This window comes from Sminthopsis crassicaudata, chromosome 6 (genome assembly GCF_048593235.1).
Source record: "Sminthopsis crassicaudata isolate SCR6 chromosome 6, ASM4859323v1, whole genome shotgun sequence".
NCBI lineage: Eukaryota > Metazoa > Chordata > Mammalia > Dasyuromorphia > Dasyuridae > Sminthopsis > Sminthopsis crassicaudata.
In genome coordinates this window covers 106550273-106570853 of record NC_133622.1, presented here as the reverse complement: position 1 = coordinate 106570853, position 20581 = coordinate 106550273, and the positions used below count along the sequence as shown (strand labels likewise).

At 35.8% G+C, this 20581-nt stretch overlaps 1 protein-coding gene across 10 annotated transcripts; it reads left to right on the top strand.

Moving 5' to 3' along the window:
• Positions 1 to 324: 324 nt before the first annotated feature.
• Positions 325 to 16409, top strand: CCDC110 (coiled-coil domain containing 110). Of its 10 annotated transcripts, none has more exons than XM_074274846.1 (8): positions 325 to 1582; positions 2071 to 2120; positions 7257 to 7312; positions 9133 to 9189; positions 9986 to 10093; positions 10202 to 10261; positions 13689 to 15817; positions 16287 to 16409. In XM_074274846.1, the coding sequence occupies exons 1-7, from the start codon at positions 1527 to 1529 to the stop codon at positions 15759 to 15761; spliced, it is 2460 nt and encodes an 819-aa protein (XP_074130947.1). In that variant the 5' UTR covers positions 325 to 1526; the 3' UTR covers positions 15762 to 15817; positions 16287 to 16409. The 10 variants fall into 10 exon arrangements, with proteins under 10 accessions (XP_074130947.1, XP_074130944.1, XP_074130945.1 ...); XM_074274843.1 differs by having other exon boundaries at positions 9133 to 9198; XM_074274844.1 differs by having other exon boundaries at positions 2025 to 2120; positions 9133 to 9198.
• The last annotated feature ends 4172 nt before the right edge of the window (positions 16410 to 20581 follow it).

Below are 20581 nucleotides of genomic sequence, written 5' to 3'. Positions count from 1 at the left end.
TGCTGATCTCAGCTAGAAAATTAGATTCTGGGATCACATTCTCTAAGAAATTCAGAAATCTCAAACTTCTTCAAAGAACGTTGGGTTCAGGAAGCAATTATCTGAATTCCTTTGTTGTTTGTCCTTAATTCTCCCAGAGGACCATGACATTAGGGAGGTGCAAGTGAATTGAAGTGAGGGAGGGCTGTGCAAGGTGACCTGCCTCACTTTCCCCTCCAGAGCCATCTGGGTCCAGTGGCAAGATACAGATCTAGATGACTAGAGATGGCCCGGGATGAAATAGGAGACCTTGGCCTTTTTATATCCTTCTCCGGTTTGTTTTTTTTTTTTTTTTTTTTTTGCTTTTTTTTCTAGATCCAATTTTTTATGCAGCAAGATAATTGTATAAATATGTATACATATATTGTATTTTACATATACTTTAACATGTTTAACATGTATTGGTCAACCTGCCATCTGGGGGAAGAGATGGGGGAAGGCCGGGGAAAAGTTGGGTTAGAAGGTTTTGCAGTTGTCAGTGCTGAAAAATTACCTACGCGAAAACATTCTTACAGTCAAAGGTTCTGACAAAGGCCTCATTTCCAAATTATATACAGAATTGACTCTATAAGAAATCAAGCCATTCTCCAATTGATAAATGGTCAAAGGATATGAACAGACAATTCTCAGATGAAGAAATTGAAACTATTTCTAGTCATATGAAAAGATGCTCCAATCATCATTAATCAGAGAAATGCAAATTAAGACAACTCTGAGATACCACTATACACCTATCAGATTGGCTAAGATGACAGGGAAAGATAATGATGAATGTTGGAGGGGATGCGTGCCAGGGGACACCAAAGGCGCATGAGCAAGCCCTCACGCCGGAAGTCCTGGTCCTCCCTGAGGACAACATATACCTCGAAACGGGGTAGCGGAGGCCCAGAGAGGCGAGGCTCCTTGACCCAGATCCAGTATGGCGACCAGTGCTGATTTGGGATTCGAACCAATGGCCTCTGCCTTTCAAACGACACTAGCCCCAGCGCTATGCGTGTCCTCGAAGCTGAGCCCCAGCGCTCATGGGAAATCCCTCCCTTTGTTAAACTCTGAACGTTTAATTTCAGTGAATGCTAAACCCGCGGGGGGAGGGGAGGACGTCCAGGGCGGTGGCTGAGGCCCCCTCACCTCCCCCGGAACACCTGGGCTTGCCCGTGGGATGCTAGATCACTGTGAAGAGGAGTAGTGGAAGCACGCACAGAAGGCAGCTGAGCCTCCCATCCCGCCCTGCCCCCAGCCAGCCCAATAGGGAATAAGGTCTCGCCAGAGGCGCTGGGGAGCACGCACAGCCCGGAAGCGAGCCCCACGACGCCTCCCGCAGCTCCCTCGTGGCGCCGTTCCAGGAGCACGTAGCAGCGGCGGAGACGCGCAAGTGGCGCATGCCCGGGGCGGAAGCCCCGCACGCGGAAGCCCCCTTTACCTACGACCGCGAGAGCTGAGACTTCACTCCCTTGGCAACAGGCCGCGGGAGATCCGGAGAAGAGGGAATGCGCGGGGATAGGCAGTTGTGGGCTTGGGCCGGGGGCGACAGAGATGCCCCCGGGTGAGAGGGCTGAGAAAGGGAGGCTCGGGGAGGGGTGGGCCAAGGAGCAATTAGGAGTAAAGGAGCACCCCCCTCCCCCTTTCCTCCCCCAACCCCAGCCTCCCAGGGGTTCCGCGAGAAGAGGCCAGACGGGGGCTGTAGGTGGGAAGATGGCCGTCTTCGCCCAACCCGGGTACCCTCGAGGGCCCCGCCGGTGTCCTGGCCCTTCTGGGGGGTCGCTTCCGGGCTCGACGTCGCCCCCTGGTTCCCTTAGAGAGCGAGAGCCGCCGGGGCACCGGGCCCGCTGCTGCCTCAGTCAGCGCGGCCCCACAGCGGCTTCCAGCGGCGGTTTAACATGCTGGCTGCAGGGACTCCCCCCCCCCCCCCCCCCCCGCCGCCCCCATCCCACCTCCCCGCAGTGAAAGATGGTTTCGTTTTCCGTAAATGGTTCCACGGACTGCAGTTGTGTTACAGAAAGGGAAGTTGCGTCTCTTCTCCTTTGTGTCTAGGCTCCTAAATCATTCTGAGGGGGTAAAGGAGAACAGTGGACCAAAAAAAGGTAAAAGTCAGCCCTCCCTGGGCCTTTTTGAGGCCACGCCCCTCCCCCAATGTCTTCCCAAGGTGTCAGGAGCCGCTAGGAGCCTCCCAGTTCCAGGATGGATGCCATGCATCCTTCCCACCTGGATTTCTTGGGAATCCCCAATAAATCCACCCCGAAGCCAGGTAGGAATGGGCAACAATAGAAGGTAATATGAGTGCCCTCCGTCCTCCTTACTTGTCGAGTAAGACGTCCTTTCATCAAGCCCAATTCCTTTGATGACTTGTCAAAAAGCAGCGATTTACTGCACTCAACTTAAACAAGGGTCCCTTCAGAACTAAGGCTGAATCTCTGCTTTTGTCATTGTGGTTACCCCCCCCCCCCACCTTATATTAGGAGGCCACCCACCTCCCTCCAAAAGTAATTTATCAGACTAATAGACCCTGGCTGAGTGATTATTTCCCACCTTGATATCCCCACTACCGCTTACACTTGTAGACTTTTATAAGTATATGTTTGTGATTTTTGAGAAAAGTAACCACCTCTTTTGCACTCTTGTGACTATAACATCTTTCCCGTTGCAGGTTTCTAATTTCTAAAGCTCTTAGGTAAAATGCAACTTTTCTTCTCCATCTCACTTCAGCCCTTCCATTCCAGGAAGCATTATGCAGCAATCTTGTCCTTTTTTTTTTTTTTTTTTTTCTTTTTATCCCCAGGAAGTTTTATTTAAAAATGTGTTCAATTGAGTTGAATTAAAGTGAAATAAGTGACCTACTTTATTCCTTGCATCACTGAAAAGATTTCAGTGATATCTTTCCAAATACAGCTTTCCTAAAGTCCTAGGTGACATCCAACTCTCTATTCCCTTTAATTATCATGAAATTTGTCATCTGTGGTAAATTAATGCCTTGAATTGCCTGAGTAGGGATCCTAGAAGTTGACTGCATTGGAATATTCCAGTCCAAACTAAGGAAGCCTTAAGGCGGCACAGGACACATACACCATACACAGTATAGGCCAGGGGACGTTTATGCGGCCCACAGGGTTATGGCAAATGGGCTGAGGGGGGCGGAGACAGTGTGAGTTTTTGTTTTCACTATAGTCCAGTCCTCCCAACAGTCTGAAGGACAGTGAACTGACCGCCTATTTAAAAAATTTGAGGACCACTGGTATAGACTATGGGCTCCTTATGGGCATATCCTTAAGAGGGTTTAAATTCATTTTTTCTGAACTGCTAGTTTCTGAGATACTAGCAAAGAGCAGAAAGCAGAAATCAGAATTATTCCCATTTTCTTGAGCCCAGAGGCAGGCAAAAAGATTTGTGTATTTCTGTGAATATTTTTCTTGTCAGTTACTGTTACTAATATAGTCAGCTTTTGCATTGAGAATCAAAGATAACAAAAATCACTTTCCATGTGTGTAAAGTTCAAAATCCCACATAGGCAAAGGTAAAGCATTCCTGAAGGCAAAAGCCAAGACAGTTCTTAATATCCCATAGTTGCAGTTTTATATTTTCATTCATTCAGTAACATTTTTACTTCCCTTGAAATATTATGCAGTAATTGGAAAAGCAGACATATATAGCAAAAATAATAATGGCTTTAGGGTCAAAGCATCTGTGTTTATATCCTGATGTCTAGATTGCTTTGTGATACACTTGAAGGACAGTCTGTATCAGAGATTTTCAATCTGGGGTCCACAGGTGCATGGAAATATTTCAGGGGGCTTTGAGAACTTGGACAGGAAAAAATTTTTCACAAATCTTTGTTTCCATTATAACCCTATATTTTATTTTTTGTAAGTACATGTGTGGATACCCACACATGCACAATTCTTTAAGAAGGAGCCCACAGGTTTTACTAGACTGCTGAAGAATTCATAACAAAGATTAAGAACTCCTGGACTAGATGTTGTTCTCCAAGATCCCTGACTCTGAGTCTATGAAATAGAATCCTTACCATAGTAATAATTCCTTACTATAAATAAATCTAAAAGTCAAATTAAAAATGTAATTTATACTTGAATTTATAAATTTACAATATGATTTTCTTTATTAAAAATATTTTATTTAAAATATAATTAATTGTCCTAACTTCAATTTGCAAATTATTATTCAAGAATTTATCCATTTTTACAAAGTAAAATTTTTTTAGACTTAACTAATTTGAATTAGCCCTTCCTAAATTAGTCTAAATGATTTTAATATAAAGTATTGAAATATTGGCCTAACTTCAATTTGCAAATTATTATTCAAGAATTTACCCATTTTTACAAAGTAAAATTTTTTCAGACTTAACTAATTTGAACTAGCCCTTCCTAAATTGCTTTTAATATAAGTTTTTAAATATTAGGCATCATGGTAGAGTGCTGGGCCTGGATTCAGGAAGACCTGATTTCAAAATCCAGCTTCCCCATTTACTATTTGTGTGATGCTGGGCAATTCTGTTAATCTTTATCTGCATCAGTTTCCACAACTGTAAAACGGGGTAAAACCTGTGAAATGCAACAATGTAATTATTGTGAGAATAAAATGAGATATTTGTAAAAATTCAGTCTGATAGTAGACACTATATAAATTCTTAATTCCTTATATCTGCCTTCCCCTTAAAGTAAGATATTTGCAACAATGTAATTATTGTGAGGATAAAATGAGATATTTGTAAAAGCAATTCAGTCTAATAGTAGACACTTTATAAATTTCCCCCACCCCTGCACCCCTGAGGCTGGGGTAAAGTGACTTGCCCAGGGTCACACAGCTAGGAAGTGTTAAGTGTCTGAGACCACATTTGAACTCGGGTCCTCCTGAATTCAGGGCTGGTGCTCTATCCACTGCACCACTTAGCTGCCCCACTATATAAATTCTTAATTCCTTCTGTGTGCCTTCCCCTTAAAGTAAGATAATATTAAATAAAAACAGATTTTCAGCATTCAGAACAGCATTTGTCAGATTTTCCATCGAATATTGATTATAAAGGAGAAGTAGAAGGATAGTATGTATACATGTATTTCATTTTTCTTTCTCTTCCCTTCCTTTTTTCCCATTAGAATAAATGCAGGTAATAGATGGAGAGGCATGGCTGGACTGGACTAGCTTAAACTGGGGAAACTGAATTGTCCTGGGAAAAGTGGAGGTTTGCAAGTTTCCCGTACTGCACTCATCTGTGCCTTTATCCTGTCCTTTGACTACCTAAAGTACCCTGTTCCACCAATCAAACAATATTTTCATTCTGTACTGACCTCCAAAGTAATTTAATTAAATTGCCTTATGCCAAGGTGTGTATAAGGCTTACCCTTAAGGAATTTTTATTTCAAAAGAGTTGGTCTTGTTTTGTTTTGTTTTGTTTTAAACTCCAAAGAATCTAATTGGTAGTTTTTTTCTCTCTAAACATATCTAGGCTGGACAACTCACTTCACTTGTGTGTAGGCCATATAATCCATCTTTCTGCCCTTGCCCAGTTTAGAAGGAAACATAATAAATGGACTCAGCCAGCAATGGAAGCATACATTATCCACTATCTACTTCATGTTTGTCAGGTGCTATAAATATACCACAAGGGTTCAATAAAAATTCTAAAGAAGTTTGGGTCAGTAGAACAAACCTCAGGTAAATGAAACTTCAAATCACAGATGCAATACACATAGAGGGTTTCTTGTACACTATTCTGTGTCATTATAAATCATTAACTTAAAAACTATATATTCTGGGTTTTAAAAAACTCTCCATCTCAATATTTTCTGTTCGTATTTAGAATTGTAGCAGAATAAAGGTAAGTAGAATCCATAGTCATGAAAAGGTATCAAGACCTTAATGATAAACATTGTTTGGCATGTTAATTCACTGTCTGTCCTTTTATGGGTGTTAAGAGAGTAAGGACATCTAAGAGTGTGTTTCAAAGCTTGAAAAAAAGCAGATGTCTCCTGCCTATTCAGCTGACTGAAGAAATTTCAAGAGCGAGCTAGTGCTAAGTCTTAACTCTAAACTTAGTGCAAGTTTAGCATGTAGGGAGCCTGCTGACAGTTTCTGATATCTTGAGAGAGGAATGATAGTTTAGTGAGTCCCCTGAGTCTCTTCAGGGGGAGAAAAATCAATATACCAGAGCTTGGGAATGGGCCTAAGTAGTGGCAAGAGGCAAGGAGCTCAAGCTGTTGAATTTTATACAAGAAGCAATGTTTATTCAGTTTAAAGTTTTGTCAGTCTATATGACTAGAACAAAACTAGTCTGACACCCACAAACTGATCTGCATCTGTGGGAATCTCCTTTTCACAAGCACAGATATTTGGACTTTCTGAACACTTCAAAATATTTTCATTTTCTCAATCCTCCCTATACAAATCACATTAACACCTTAAATTTCATTTTTGTTTTACAATATTTTCTCAAAAGTATGTTTTTAAAATATAATTCATAGGTACACAAATGAATTAAGAGATTATGTACATGTGTGTGTGTGTGTAGTTTTACATTTTGTTTGTATGCATGTCTTCCCCCAGTTCACTGTGAACTCCTTAAGGAACTTGGAAGAGATAGACTTTATTTGTATTCCTAGTATTTAGCACTGTGCCTAGCATATTAACTTAATAAATCACTTGTTGGCTAACTAGATCGTAAGCTGCTTGTAGGTAGAGACTGTGTCTAATGCCTAGTATGGCATTGTATACATGACTAATAATGAATATTGCTTAAATATGTCCTAGGACTCTGAGATACTGTTTGATCTCCAAGGGCTCTTTTAGCTCCAGAGGTCTGACTGTTACGTTTTCCTGAAAACAGATTTGCTTTCTCTAGGCAGAAGTAGGTGGTTAGTATTTTTGCAATGTGTGAGATAGCTCTTGAAATCCTCATGAAAAGACTTAAACTATTTAGAATATTTTAAATTTACCAAATTTTTTAACGTTTGAGTTCCCAAATTAGTTTTTGTAATATAACATATCACACATGTTAACAATTTATTATCTAAGTAAAAATGCTACTAAAGTAGTTTTTCCTTGTTTTCTCTTTTAAATAAAGCTGTCATGCAACAAGTATATTATGGGTTCTTTATCCTCAATTCAAGTTTATTATGACTTAGGTAATTAATTAGACTATTCCTTGTCACTCATGCAATAAAATTCAGTATATTAGCTAGATTACAGAGTTTGTCATTTTTGTTTTGTAGAACATGTCTCTACACCAGAAACAGAAAATCAAAACCAGCCACAATCAGCATTAAAAGTGAGTCAATTTCACATTTCAAAACCCAATCTTTTTCAAGATTTGCATTAAATGTTTCTAGATAGATCTATTTGTGCCTTTTTTATTTTGCTTTAGATAAATGGAAATCTTGATCTTGCCATCACTCATAAAACTTTTGATTGTGTATATTGAATTTTATTTAATCACCTCTTATTTCTCCATTTTCTTTACTCCTAAACTTATCCTTTGTCCTTATGATGATCTCTAATCCTAGCACAGGCTAGGACCCCCTAATCTGGCTATACTCTCTTTACTAATCTTATTTAGTGAATCAGTTAAATTCTATGTTATATTCTGTTCTCAAATCACTTGCTGTGCAGCAATTGCCTATTGCCAATTACAACTCAATAATCCCCAATATTGTAATACTTCCACTATTTGCCTTCTCTACTGCTATTCACATATAACAGTGCTAGAAGAAATTGTGCAGCTGTGCTCATTAAGTCCATCATAAATTTATTATTCTGCATCAAGACTGTGTGCCTTCATTGTAGCAAAGCAGTTTTTTTGTTCTTCTCTAATTGATCCCTATCCTATTTATTAATCTTTTTCAGACACTTTGTTCCAAACTCCCATTTTCTTATCTCATGGTTGAGAACCTTGTTTCAGATTAGAGAAAAATGTAGAGAAATTTTTTCTTTTTTCCTTCTTCCTCACTTCACAACCCCTTGACTTGATCCACCACTATGTCCTCCTTTACTTTGATCTTGTCTATGTCATACCTGCTCAGTGTAGATTTTCTCCAAGTTTCGGTCCTGGACCCTCTTTTCTCTGTATTTTTTCACTTGTTGATCTCTTCAACATCTATGGGTTTATTTATTATCTGAAGCAGATAATTCTCAGATTTATATATTTAGTACTGTATATCCTGAGATGCAGTCCCTCGTCACAAACACAAACCACCTGGAACTAAATGTTCGATAGATACCACCATTCTTCTAATCATTAAGGTATACTAACTTGTTGTCATCTTTTGAGTATGGAATTCTCATTCACCTCAATCAATTGCCAAATCTTGACATTTAAATCTCATCAATATCTAATACATCTTTTTTCTGTTTACAAAGTCATCACTTTCATTTAGGTTCTATTAGCCTTGTTTGGGGAGTCAAGTTGTCAGTCTGTTATTCTCTTTATTTCCAACCAGCCTCCACCCAATTGTCAAGAGCAAATATATTCCAGCTGTCCCCTACTTCTTCTAGGCTCAAATATAAATTTCTCTGGCATTTGAAATCTTCATGGCCTTTCCCCATCTAACCTCTGAGACTCAGCTTAAATACTACTTAAAGTAGGGGGCCTTTCCTAGTGTCTCCCTCCAAGATAATTTTGTGCAATATTTTATTTGTATTATATTTTGTATGGTGTAAATTCCTTAGGGAGGGATGTTTTGTGTCCTTATATCCCACAGGACATGACATAAAGTAAGCCCTTAACAAATCAATTTATCATGGTTACGGTATTGTCCCAGTGGCCAGAGTGCTATTGTCCCTGATAGACAACTTTCAGTCCTGGCTCATTTATCAGCGTAAATAATTCTGCATAAACTACAAATAGATGATCAGTATAAATAAATCACTTTTGGCCCTGAAAAGTGTTCTAGACTTAGAATCCGAGACCCTGGATTTAAATTTTAGCTCTGCTCCTCATTCTCAGTTGACTTGGAGCTTTTATTTACCCTACGTGAGACACACAGTTTCCCTGTTAAGTAAAGGGCTAGATCACTTCAAAGCCTCCCTCAAACTTCAAGTCTGTATTTATATCTAGAAGAAATGTAATTTTGATACTCATATTAATTACAGGCCCTGCAACACCAACTGGAATCATTTCAGGCTCTCCGCATGCAAACTTTACAAAATGTTAGTATGGTATGTTGTATTTTTTCCAATTTTCTAAGTTTCATATTATATTCAGATATAAAACACCGTTAGTGGGAAGATAAATCTGACTCTCCCTTTTACAACTTGTATGACTTTGGGCAAATCATCTCACTCACTCATCTTTATAATGTGGGGGTAGTATAGATTTAAGTAACCTCTAAGATCCCTTGCAACTCTAAAAATGCCCTCTTGATTTTTTGAGCATATATGAGACATTTCTAATTTCTTAATGGAATAATCAAGTTGAAAATGAATGATCAGAATACTGTGGAGCCTACACCACAATTCTTAAACTTTCTTGGTTAAATGAAACAGCTTTTTCTATCATTTTTGAATTGAGGATACAGATATTCCAATGTTGTTTTCTTAAAGTATGTTCATGATGCTATCTTGGTCCTTAGATTTCATTAAAAAAGGCATCAAAGATAGGGGATAGAAGAATTCTTAGTTCAAGCCAATGCTACATTATGCCTTTAATATATTTATTCTAAAGTAATAAAAACATTTTCTAAAAATTGAACATCCAGAAAATATTTGACTTAATAAAAACTTCATATTGTATAAATTAAAATTTTGTAATTTATAAAGAAATCATTTAAGAGAAAAGTAACTTGGAAATTGTTTTGCAATTTGTGTTCTTTTCATATAAAAGGAATGAATGTTTATGAACTATAATTTTACATACCTTTCAAATCTGTCATTATAAGCTGTATTCTTGCATATATATAATTTTCTGAATCTGAAAACTCTTGATATTTTCTATTTCCTTTTAAAGGTACAATCTGAAATTAGTGAAATTCTAAATAAAAGTATTATTGATGTAGAGAATCCACCACAGTTTAGTACAGAAAAGGCAACCAAGAAACCTGTTGAGAAATTTATGGTAGGTTTTTGTTTGAATAATTTCTGTAAGCTTATTAGAATTTCAGAGAATTGTCTGCCAGTATAGTTTCACTGTTCACTTTCACCTTGATTCTCCTCTTCTTAATAGGAAGAACAAACTGTCAGAATATTACATAAGGACAGTCAAGGCCAAAAGATCTTAAAGCAGGTGAGTCCATTGTTAAGTAAACCTTGCCTGTCCATAGGATCAGACTTGGTTTTGATCTGAGTGAATAGGAGTTCCTAACAATCTTATTTTGTGCAACATACTGTGCTAGAGATATAAAGCATGCTAGAGATATAAAGACAAAACAGTTCTTGTCTTCTAGGAGATTACAATCCATTGAGGGATCTGTTTTGAGAGTTAATCTGAAGGTTTATTTACAAATCTTCTATATTCCTTTTGGAAATCTTAATCCCATCTATCCAAGTTAAGAAATGTGACATTAGCATATTCTTAAAAGCCATGGTCTTTGTTATATCTTGGCATATAGGTAGGGAAACAGCTTACCAAATATGTTACTGAATCTAATAAGAATTTAGGCCATCAGTCAATACTGAGGGCAGTTCCAAACTTAATTGTCTTCATGAGGAAATAACCTTTTATGACTTTGTGGTTTTTGAGTCATCTCAATGATTTTCAACTCTACATGACTCTTATTTGAAGTTTTCTTGGTAAAGATGTTAGAGTGATTTGCCTTTCCTTCTCCAGCTCCTTTTACAGATGAGAAACTGAATTAGCAAACAGGATTAAATGACTTCTCCAGGATCATACATTAGTGTTTGAGGCCAGACTTGAACTCAGGTCCTACTGATTCTAGGACTCTTCTGTGTACCTCACTATCCTTCTGTGACTATATATATCATAATTAGCTGGGACCAGGGCTAGAAGTTGGGGTGACTACAGCTTGTAGTTACATTTAACAGTTTTCATTAATCTTGATCACAGATTTGGTAACTGCCCTTTATAACTAGATTAAAAAAAAAAAAAAAAAGACCACGACCTATGAAGAAGGCAAACCATATTTTCCAGAATGAAGGATTAGAACCTTATAGGGAATAGAGGATTTGTGAGTAAAAGACTTTTTGAAAATCAAAATTTCAGAGTTCTAAACAAATGGTTGTGGGAGTGGCAGTAAACTCTAAGCTATTCAAAGTTAGCTGGCCTCTATGTGCTACAAACTCTCTCCTGATATTCATTACCTTTATTGCCTTTAATGATATATGAGAATGATTCCAAATGGGAGCAAAGATTGTCTTTACAGGTGCAAAAGCAAAATATTTCCATGGACAGGCATGTTGTTTTCAATCTTTTATCAGTTTTTGTGGTATATTTAAATGATATAATCTGAGCAACTACAACCATCATGTTTCCAATGATTGCTCTACAATATTAACTAGAACATTCTGATCTGTTTGACATAAAGCAATATTACGAGTAGTCTTAGAACCTTTGTGCATGTAAACACAATCAAAATTGACGGTTTTTGTTTATTGGGTTTCTATATGTATGTGTGTTATGGGCATAACTATCAGCTGAAATAATCCATACAAGCTATAAGAACCCCCAGGTAAAAAAAAAAAAAATCTCAAAAATACTCGAGATGTAGCTTTTAATTTGCTCTCAACTGCTATCAATAATTATTTTCAGCCTTTAAGACTTAATAATACATTTCATTTACTTAGAAGGTCCATTTCAGGTAAATACAAAGTTGCAAAAATTGCCTACTAGCAAAGATTATTTGAGATTTGTTTGAATCTCATCTATACTAGAAAAACAGAAAAAACTAAAGTGACCTATGGCAAAGTAGGAGATTGCCTCTACCCATTTTTTTCTCACTATAATTGTAACTATAATGTAGCCCCTGCATTTTGCTAATATCTTTTCAAATCAAAGATTTGGTTTTCTGATCATTTTGCTCCTAAATTCAAAAGATCACTGTTCAGAATAATGCTAATCAGAAATTCATCATTTATTCAGTACCTATTACTATGTTCAAAGCACTAATACTGCAAAAATAAAATGTTGGATTCCTTGCCTTCAAGAAAGGTTCATTCTGCTTCATGGAAATTACACATATACAAATAAAAATAATAAAGAAATGATTGAGACAGGATATTTGGGGACACTATGAGGGAAGAGTAAGAATGTTTTCACCTATACAATCAGGCAAAGTTTTAATGGAGGAGAAGGTGTTAAGACTTCTGAAAGGGAGAGATGAGTAGGCAATGAATTTCAGGGATGAATGGATACCCTGCATGAATGCAAGTAGTGTAGTTTGGCTGGAATACGAAGGGATATGGAGAAATGTGAAATATTCTTGGAAAGGTAGATTGGAATCAGACTGTGGATAGGAGTTGAGGATTTGTCTTCTATGGGAAATAGTGAACTACTGAACATTTTTGAGGAGTGGAGTAATGTGATCAGCCTTAAAATATTTTGTAGCTATGTGAAAGGTTAGAAAGGGAAGAACCTAGAGGCAGACATACCAGTCAGGAAGCTATTATAGGAATCTAGATAAGATAATAAGGCCTAACTTAAAATGGTAACATTATTAATGGTGGATGGGATGGATAAAAGAAATAATGGAAAAATTGAATGATTTGATATCTGATTTAAAAGAGGATTCAATGAGGGAGAAGGAAAAGTATGACTAAGAGATTTCAAGTCTGGATGAAGTTATCAACAGAAATGGGAAAGCTGAAAGGTTTAGGGAAGATAATTTTGAACAAATTGAGTTGAAAATGCCTGCAGGATATGAGGCAATTAGAGATGCAAAGCTTTTCAATTCTGTAAAAATTGCATATTCCGCATCCTTTTTCAGATTCCTAATAGTTTAGAACTTTTGCTGACCAAAAATCTTTATTTAAATCCAATTCTAATACTTCAATTTAAATTAGTTTCTTCTTGCTTTAGTTTCAGGTAAAATAAAAATTATTCTCCTTTAAGGAAATATTTTAGGTGAAGAAAACCACCTCTTTTTTTTCATCACTCACATTTATACAGTGCATTAAGGTTTGCAAAGCATCCTGGCAACAACCATAGGACATATTAATTCTTATCTCCACTTTAAAGAGAACTGGAGCTCAGAAAAAATGTGACTTGCTCAGAGCTAGTATAACACATAAAATGAACACAGCTTCAAAACAGTACTCTGTTTATCTTAGGCTGTTTCTTGTGGTTGTCATCATCTAGTAACAAATATCGCATAGTTGACATTAAACATGCCTTTTCCCTAGTCAAGTAATTGTTCCCTTTGCTCTTCTTTACACTCATATTACCTATGTCTTAATAAAATGTGACACCAAAAGCAAACAATAAGATGATGTGAAAGACAAAAAAATTAAATCAGGCAACAATCAACTTATCCTTCTATGCTTTAGGATTTTCCAGGAAGCCAGAGTAAGGAGAGTTTCTATTGCTTTAAGGAAATGTTTGACATTTTTCTGTTTTCTGTTCCCCCTTGTTAGTGGACTATACTTTTTATTGAATAGAAAAATTTGTAGGGTGTTTTGAATGAAAGGGAGATAGTCTGACTGATATGAAGTGGGAAGCTATATTGAATGGACCTTTATAGCATGCTTTTTTCTATCAGTCTACAGAGAATACAGAAGAAATCCTCCCAAAGAAGAAAATTAATCTTTTTGAGGAGTCCAGCACTATTCATTATGTAGGGGGGAAATCCAGTTCTGTCACTGGCAATAGTATCTCCTACGGTGTAACTACTCCATCTCAGGTTATTTCTAAGAACATATCAACTTTGACAAACCAAACAAAGAGATCAACTGTAAGCCCAAATATAAGTACCTTGGAAAAATCAAACTTACTGAAGAATTGCAATGACTTTTATAGTTTCCTATCTTACATAAATCAAAGTCTGTCTTCTGTCAATACAGCTTTTCCAACTCAATCTAAGTGTACTATGCCTCTTCTCAAAGAAGAATATGATAGAAACTTAGATGATGTTTGCTATGCAATCAAAAAAATGAAAGATGAGCTTCAAAGATCACATGAAAGGGAACTAACTCTTGCAAAGGAACTTCATAAGCTAAAGACTGCTACAGATGTTCAGAGTAATGGTTCAGATATTCTATTTTCTGCAAAATTGGAAAAAAATGAATCTATTAAGAAAGAAAATATAGGTGGTGAATTAAATGAGGACATAAAATCAAGCAGAATTTCGGATTTGGAGGCATTAGTAGATAGATTGATTCCATTAGGGGAAACAATGTCAAAATTTTGTACTAATTATTGTCAGAATTGTCAAAGCTTATCTGAGAATGAGACTACAGCAAATTTGAATTCCATTGCTATACAAAGTGAAGTAAAGAGTGAGAAAAAAATTAAGGAAATTTCTAACACTGACATAATTAAATATTTACAATTGGATTCTAGCAATCTAAAAGATACATCATCATTAATTGATCAAACAGAACGTGAAATGAAAGATAAAGAAAAGCAACTATTTGAGTTATATCAAGGATCACTAAAGCTTGAAAATGAGAAGTCATCAAAAATCAATCCAGTAACTGACCAATATGTTGCAAAAATCCAGTATTTACAGAATTATCTTAAAGAATCTGTGGAAGTACAGAAGAAAGTCCTAGGACTGGAAAATGAAAATCTTGACTTAAAGACAAAAATAAAACCCATGGTTTATACCATACAATCCCTGATGCAAAAAAATTCAACTTATCAAAATCAACTTAGGGATTTAGTTGAAGACAAAAAAACCATTCAGGCTAAATTGAGTAAAGCAGAAGAAGATAATAAAGAATGTATTGTTGAACTGAAAAGAATAATACAGAAGTATAGTGAACTCCAAAATGTCAATAAAATTCTAGAAGAAAAAAATGGACAACTCTGTTTGGAGATGCAACACATGGTTGAATTAATAAATCAGTTAAAAATTAAAGAGGAGAAAACTCAAAATGATATGGTTCTTGTCAGTCATGAAGTGACTCGATTGACAGTGGAACTGGACTCTCTGAAAACAAGTAATTCAGTGTTACAAAATGATAAACAGATGCTGGAAAGAAAAGCATGCCAGCTTCAACAAGAAAATAGCTCACTTGAACATGACCTACAAGGAAGTCATTTGGAGATACTGAAACTAAAAGAAAAAGAGAGATTAACAAAATCTGATCAAGAGTCTCTTCTACAAATGATACAGAGTGCTAAAAATGAAAAACTTAATCTTGAAGCCTCATTACATGAATCTGCAGCTGCCAGACAGATAATAGAGAAAGAAGTTGAAAAAATCCAGTCCTACAATTGTGATGCAAAAGAGAAATTTGAAGTTGAACTTCAAAATGCAAAATCCAAAGCCACCTTTTTTAAGAATGGCATGTCTGAAATGGGCAAGGAATGTGAGAAGTTATCCAAAATGGTCAAAGGTCTTCAATCAGATAATCAAGTTCTAAAAGAAGAACTAAAGAAGCATACCCAAGAAAATCTAAAATTTGCAAAGAACATTAGTAGGTTAACTGAAGACAAAGTGCTTTTAGAAAACTATTTAAGAACAGTAGAAAATGAAAGGGATAGTTTGCAATTTGAAGTGAAGCGTCAACGAGATTACTTTACCTCAGGTAAAGTATTTTCAAATAAGCATCGTGAGCTGACTCAGCTGACTTATGCAAGAAGTGAACATTGTCATTTTGATAACTAGTGATACTTATGAAAAAAAATTTAATTGCAGGAATATTTTAGAGCCTGATCTATAAGGTATGTATATAGTATTGGGTTAATATAGTTATATTTAAGTTTGATATGCAAAATTGAGAGTTTTATAGTAATAACATTGGGTTACAAAGTGTTTTAGAAATTAAATATCAAATAAGCATCATCCAATGTAATCCTAACAATCCCATAATACAGTCAAGGGAAGACATTCTTATTTTGCAGATGAGTGGGTAAGTGACCTGCCTAAGATCTTATGGCTAATATTTCTAAGAGTTCAGACTCTGAACCTACTCTATTGTGCTTCTCCACTACAGCAACATAAGACAGTTTCTCAATGAGGGAAATTTGTAACATTTTAAGAAGTAAGATATAATAATTTTGCCATTCTGATTAAATCCATATTCACATCACATACAGGCAAAGAATCTTTGGGATGTTGCATTTAGGATTTTTTCTTTAAATTATCCTAAAATGTAGTTTCTAAAAACTTCCATTTTTTTTTCCCTCCCAGGCATATCACCTAAATTACATCACTCTCAACCTTTCAAGAAATGTTAATAAATATTTGTGACCAATTAAAAAAAAAAAACTTTGTCAATGTACTTTGTTCCTTCAATAAATTTAATTAAATCTGGAGGTTTGCTTTTTTAAAATAGTATTTTATCTTTCCAGTTATATGTAAAGTCAATTTTCAATACTCATTTTTACAAAATTTTGAGTTCTAATTTTTTCTTTCTCCTTCCCTCCTTTTCCCTTTTCCTAAAACAGTAAGCAAATTTATATAGTTATATGCAGTTATGTAAAACATATTTCCATGTTAATCCTGTTCTGAAAGAAGAAACCAAAGGAAAAAAACAAGAACATTTGAAAAAAATAAAATGAAAATAGTATGTTTCAATTTGCATTCAGGGTCCAACAGTTCTTTCTCTTGATATAGGTAGCACTTTCCATCATGAATTCTTTGGAATTATTTTGGATTATTATATTGGTGAAAAGAGCTAGGGCATTCATAGTGTTGATCATTATTGCTGTTACTTTGTCCAATATTCCGGTTCTCATCACTTCCTTTGGCATCAGTTTGTGCAAGTCTTACCATGTTTTTCTGAAATTCATCTGCTCATCATTTCTTCTATCATAATAGTATTCTGTTACATTCATATACCACAGCTTGTTTAGCCATTCCACAATTGATGGGTATCCCCTCAATTTTCAATTTTTGCCACCACAAAAAGAGCTATTAATATTTTTGTGCATGCAGGTCTTTTCTTTTTTATGATCTCTTTAGGAGACAGACCTAAATGCAGAGTTTGTTGCCTTTTGGGCATAGTTTCAGATTGCTCTCTAGAATGGTTGGATCAGTTTATAATTCCAACAATGTTATTAGTGTCCCAATTTTCCCATATTCCCACCAACATTATCTTTCCCTGTCATCTTAGCCAATCTGATAGGTATGATAGGTACCTCAGAGTTCTTTTAATTTGCATTTCTCTATTCAAAAATTATTTTGAGCATTCATATGGCTATATAGCTTTGGATTTCTTCATCTGGAAACTGCCTCTTATTATTTGACCATTTATCAATTGCAGAATAACTTGTATTAAAAAATTTGGCTCAGTACTCTATATATTGGAGAAATGAGGCTTTTATCAGAGACACTTGCTGTAAAGATTGCTTCTAGCTTTGTTTTCCTTTCAATCTTGGTGCAATGCTTTTGTAAAAACTGTTTAATAAAATCAAAATTACCTATTTCATATTTGGTAATGCTTTCTATCTCTTGTTTGATTATGAATTCTTCCCTTCTTCATAGATCTGACAAGTAAATTATTCCTTGCCTTCCTAATATGCTTATGCCACCACCCTATATGTGTAAATTAATGTACTCATTTTGATCTTATCTTGCTATATACAATGTAAAATGTTGATCTATACCCTAGTTTCTTTCATATTGTCCAGTTTTCCCAGTAATTTTTGTTAGCAAGTTTTTATCCTAGAGGCTGGTTTATTAAATACTAAGTTACTATGGTCATTTACTGCTGGCTTATATACCTAATCTATTCCACTGATCAACCATTTTATTTCTTAACCAGCATCAGTTAGTTTGAATAGTTGCCACTTTATAATATATTTTGAGAGCTGGTACTGCTAAGCCAATTCCTTTGCATTTTTTTTTTACTGTCTAGATATTCTGATCCTTTTGTTCTTCCAGATGAATTCTGTTATTTTTTCTAGCTCTAGAAAATAATTTTTGCTATTTGATAAGTCACTAAATAAACAGATTAGGCAGAATTATCACTTCTGTTATATTGACTTGGTCTACTCATAAATAGTTATTTTTTCAGTTGTTTAGATCTGACTTTATTTGTATGAAGTGTTTTGTAATTATGTTCATAGAGTTCCTGGGTTTATTTTGGCAGATAAGACTACCAAATATTTGATATTGCTTATAGTTATTTTAAATGGAACTTCTCTTTATATCTTCTTGCTGATGGACTTTGTGGATAATAAGTAAAAATGCTTATGATTTATATGAGTTTATTTTATATCATATATCTTTGCTAGCTATTATTTTTGTTTTTTAGATGAGTCTCTTAAGATATAAGTATACCATTATGTCATCTGCACATAGTGATAGTTTTATTTCCTCGTTGCCTATTCTAATTTCTGCAATTTCTTTTTGCTCCCCTTATTGCTATCACTAATATTGCTAGTACAATATTGATTAATAGTGGTGATAATGGGGATCTTTGCTTTACCCTTGATCTTATTGGTAAGTTATCTAGCTTATCACTATTATAGATAATGCTTACTGATGGTTTAAGACAAAAAATTTATTTTAAGGAAAACTCCCTTTATTCCTATGCTCTCTATTATTTTTAATAAAAATGGACTTTGTATTTTGTTAAAAGCTTTTTCAGCATCTATTGAGATAATCATATGATTTATGTTGATTTTGTTATTAATTTGGTCAACTATGCTCATAGTTTTCCTAATATTGAACTACTGCATTCCTGGTATGATATATCTGGTCATAATAAATGATCCTTGTGATATATTGCTATAATATCCTTGATATTATTTTATTTAAAATTTTTGAATCAGTATTCATCAGGGAAATTAGTTGATAATTTTCTGCATTTTTGCTCTTCCTCATTTAGGTTTCAGGACTATATTTGTGTTATAAAATGAATTTTATAGGACTTGACCTATTTTTTACAAGTAGTTTATTTATATTGAAATTAACTATTTAAATGTTTGGTAGAATTCTATTCCCCTGAGGAGGGCCATTTCTTAGGGAGTTCATTCATAGCTTGTTCAATTTTTTTAAAGATGTATTCTTAGAAATATATATGTATGTGCAAGTATGTTTGTGATATGACCCTTTCTGTAGTGGCAGGGACTAGAAGCTGAGTGGATGCCCATCAGTTAGGGAATGGCTGAGTGGGTTGTGGTATATGACTGCTGCTTTATAAGAAACATTCAGCAGGATGATTTCAGAAAGATCTGAACAGACTTACATGGCTAGTTCTGGGTGAAGTGAGTAGAACCAAAAGAATATTGTAAACAATAAGATTATGTGATGATCAGTTCTGATGGAGGTGGCTCTTTTCAACAATGAGGTGATTTCAGGCCAATTCCAATGAACTTGTGATGAAGAAAGCCATCTGCATCTAGCAAGAAGACTGTGGGGACTGAATGTGGATCACAATATGGTGTTTTACCATTTTTCAGGAGCTATGAGTTAGATGTCCCACTAGTGCCTTGCTGCTGCCCCCCCCCCCGCAACCTGTAGAGAAAGCCAGTAACACCATCCAGCCCCATCCCCCCACCCCAAAAGCAGACTATTTGTTTTTCTTGTCAGTTCGTTTTCTTTGATTCTGCTCTGACAAAATGAACAAAAAATTTAAAAGGGCTCTAACCATTGATAGCTTCTATATGGATAGAGAGCAGACTTTAAACACTGAGGAGACTAAAAACAGGCTGTCTCCAGAGGAATTCTCAAAGGGGGATATGATCTGGTCCTCAACACACAAAACTCTCATAGAAGAAATCAAAAAAGCTTTTACAAGAGAGCTAGAAGAGAAATGGGGAAAGGGAAGGGAAGCTTGGCAAGAGAGTCTGGAGAAATCATCCCACTCATTTAAAGGCAGAGTGGATAAAGAAATCAAATACTTGAAAAACAGAATTAGTGAATTGGAAAAAGTAAACAATTCTAAGGAAAACAGAATTAGTGAGTTAGAAAAAGAAAATCTCTAAAAAATAAGATTGACGAAATGGAAAAAAAAATCCATAGAACAAAACAACTCACTTAAAAACTCAATTGGACAATTACAAAAAGATAGAAAGTGAATGAAGAAAATACGTCATTGAAAATCAGAATCAAACAAATAAAAGTGAATGACTGGAGGAGACACCAAGAATCAGTCAATCAAAACGAGAAAAATGAAACAATGGAAAAGAATGTCAAGTACCTTCTTGGGAAGATAACAGACCTGGAAAATAGATCCAGGAGTGTTAGGTTCTTACTGAGTGCTAATGAGATAATGAGATATTAGGTTCTTACTAAGTGCTAAGTCGGTACTTAACAATTCTCTAGTTCTGGCTTTTACTGGGAGTTTTACTCCTGGGGAGGAGCTTGCATGCTTAGGAGGAGCAAGTTCATTGGTTGAAGTAATTTTCCCCAGAAGCCCTTGCATTATTCCACACCCATTCTCTGGGAGGATAAAAAAGGGCAGCACTTGAGAGATAGAGTCTTGTCTGGACCAGACTTGAGGCGGCTCTCTGCAGGAAGGGAAGTCACTACTCTGG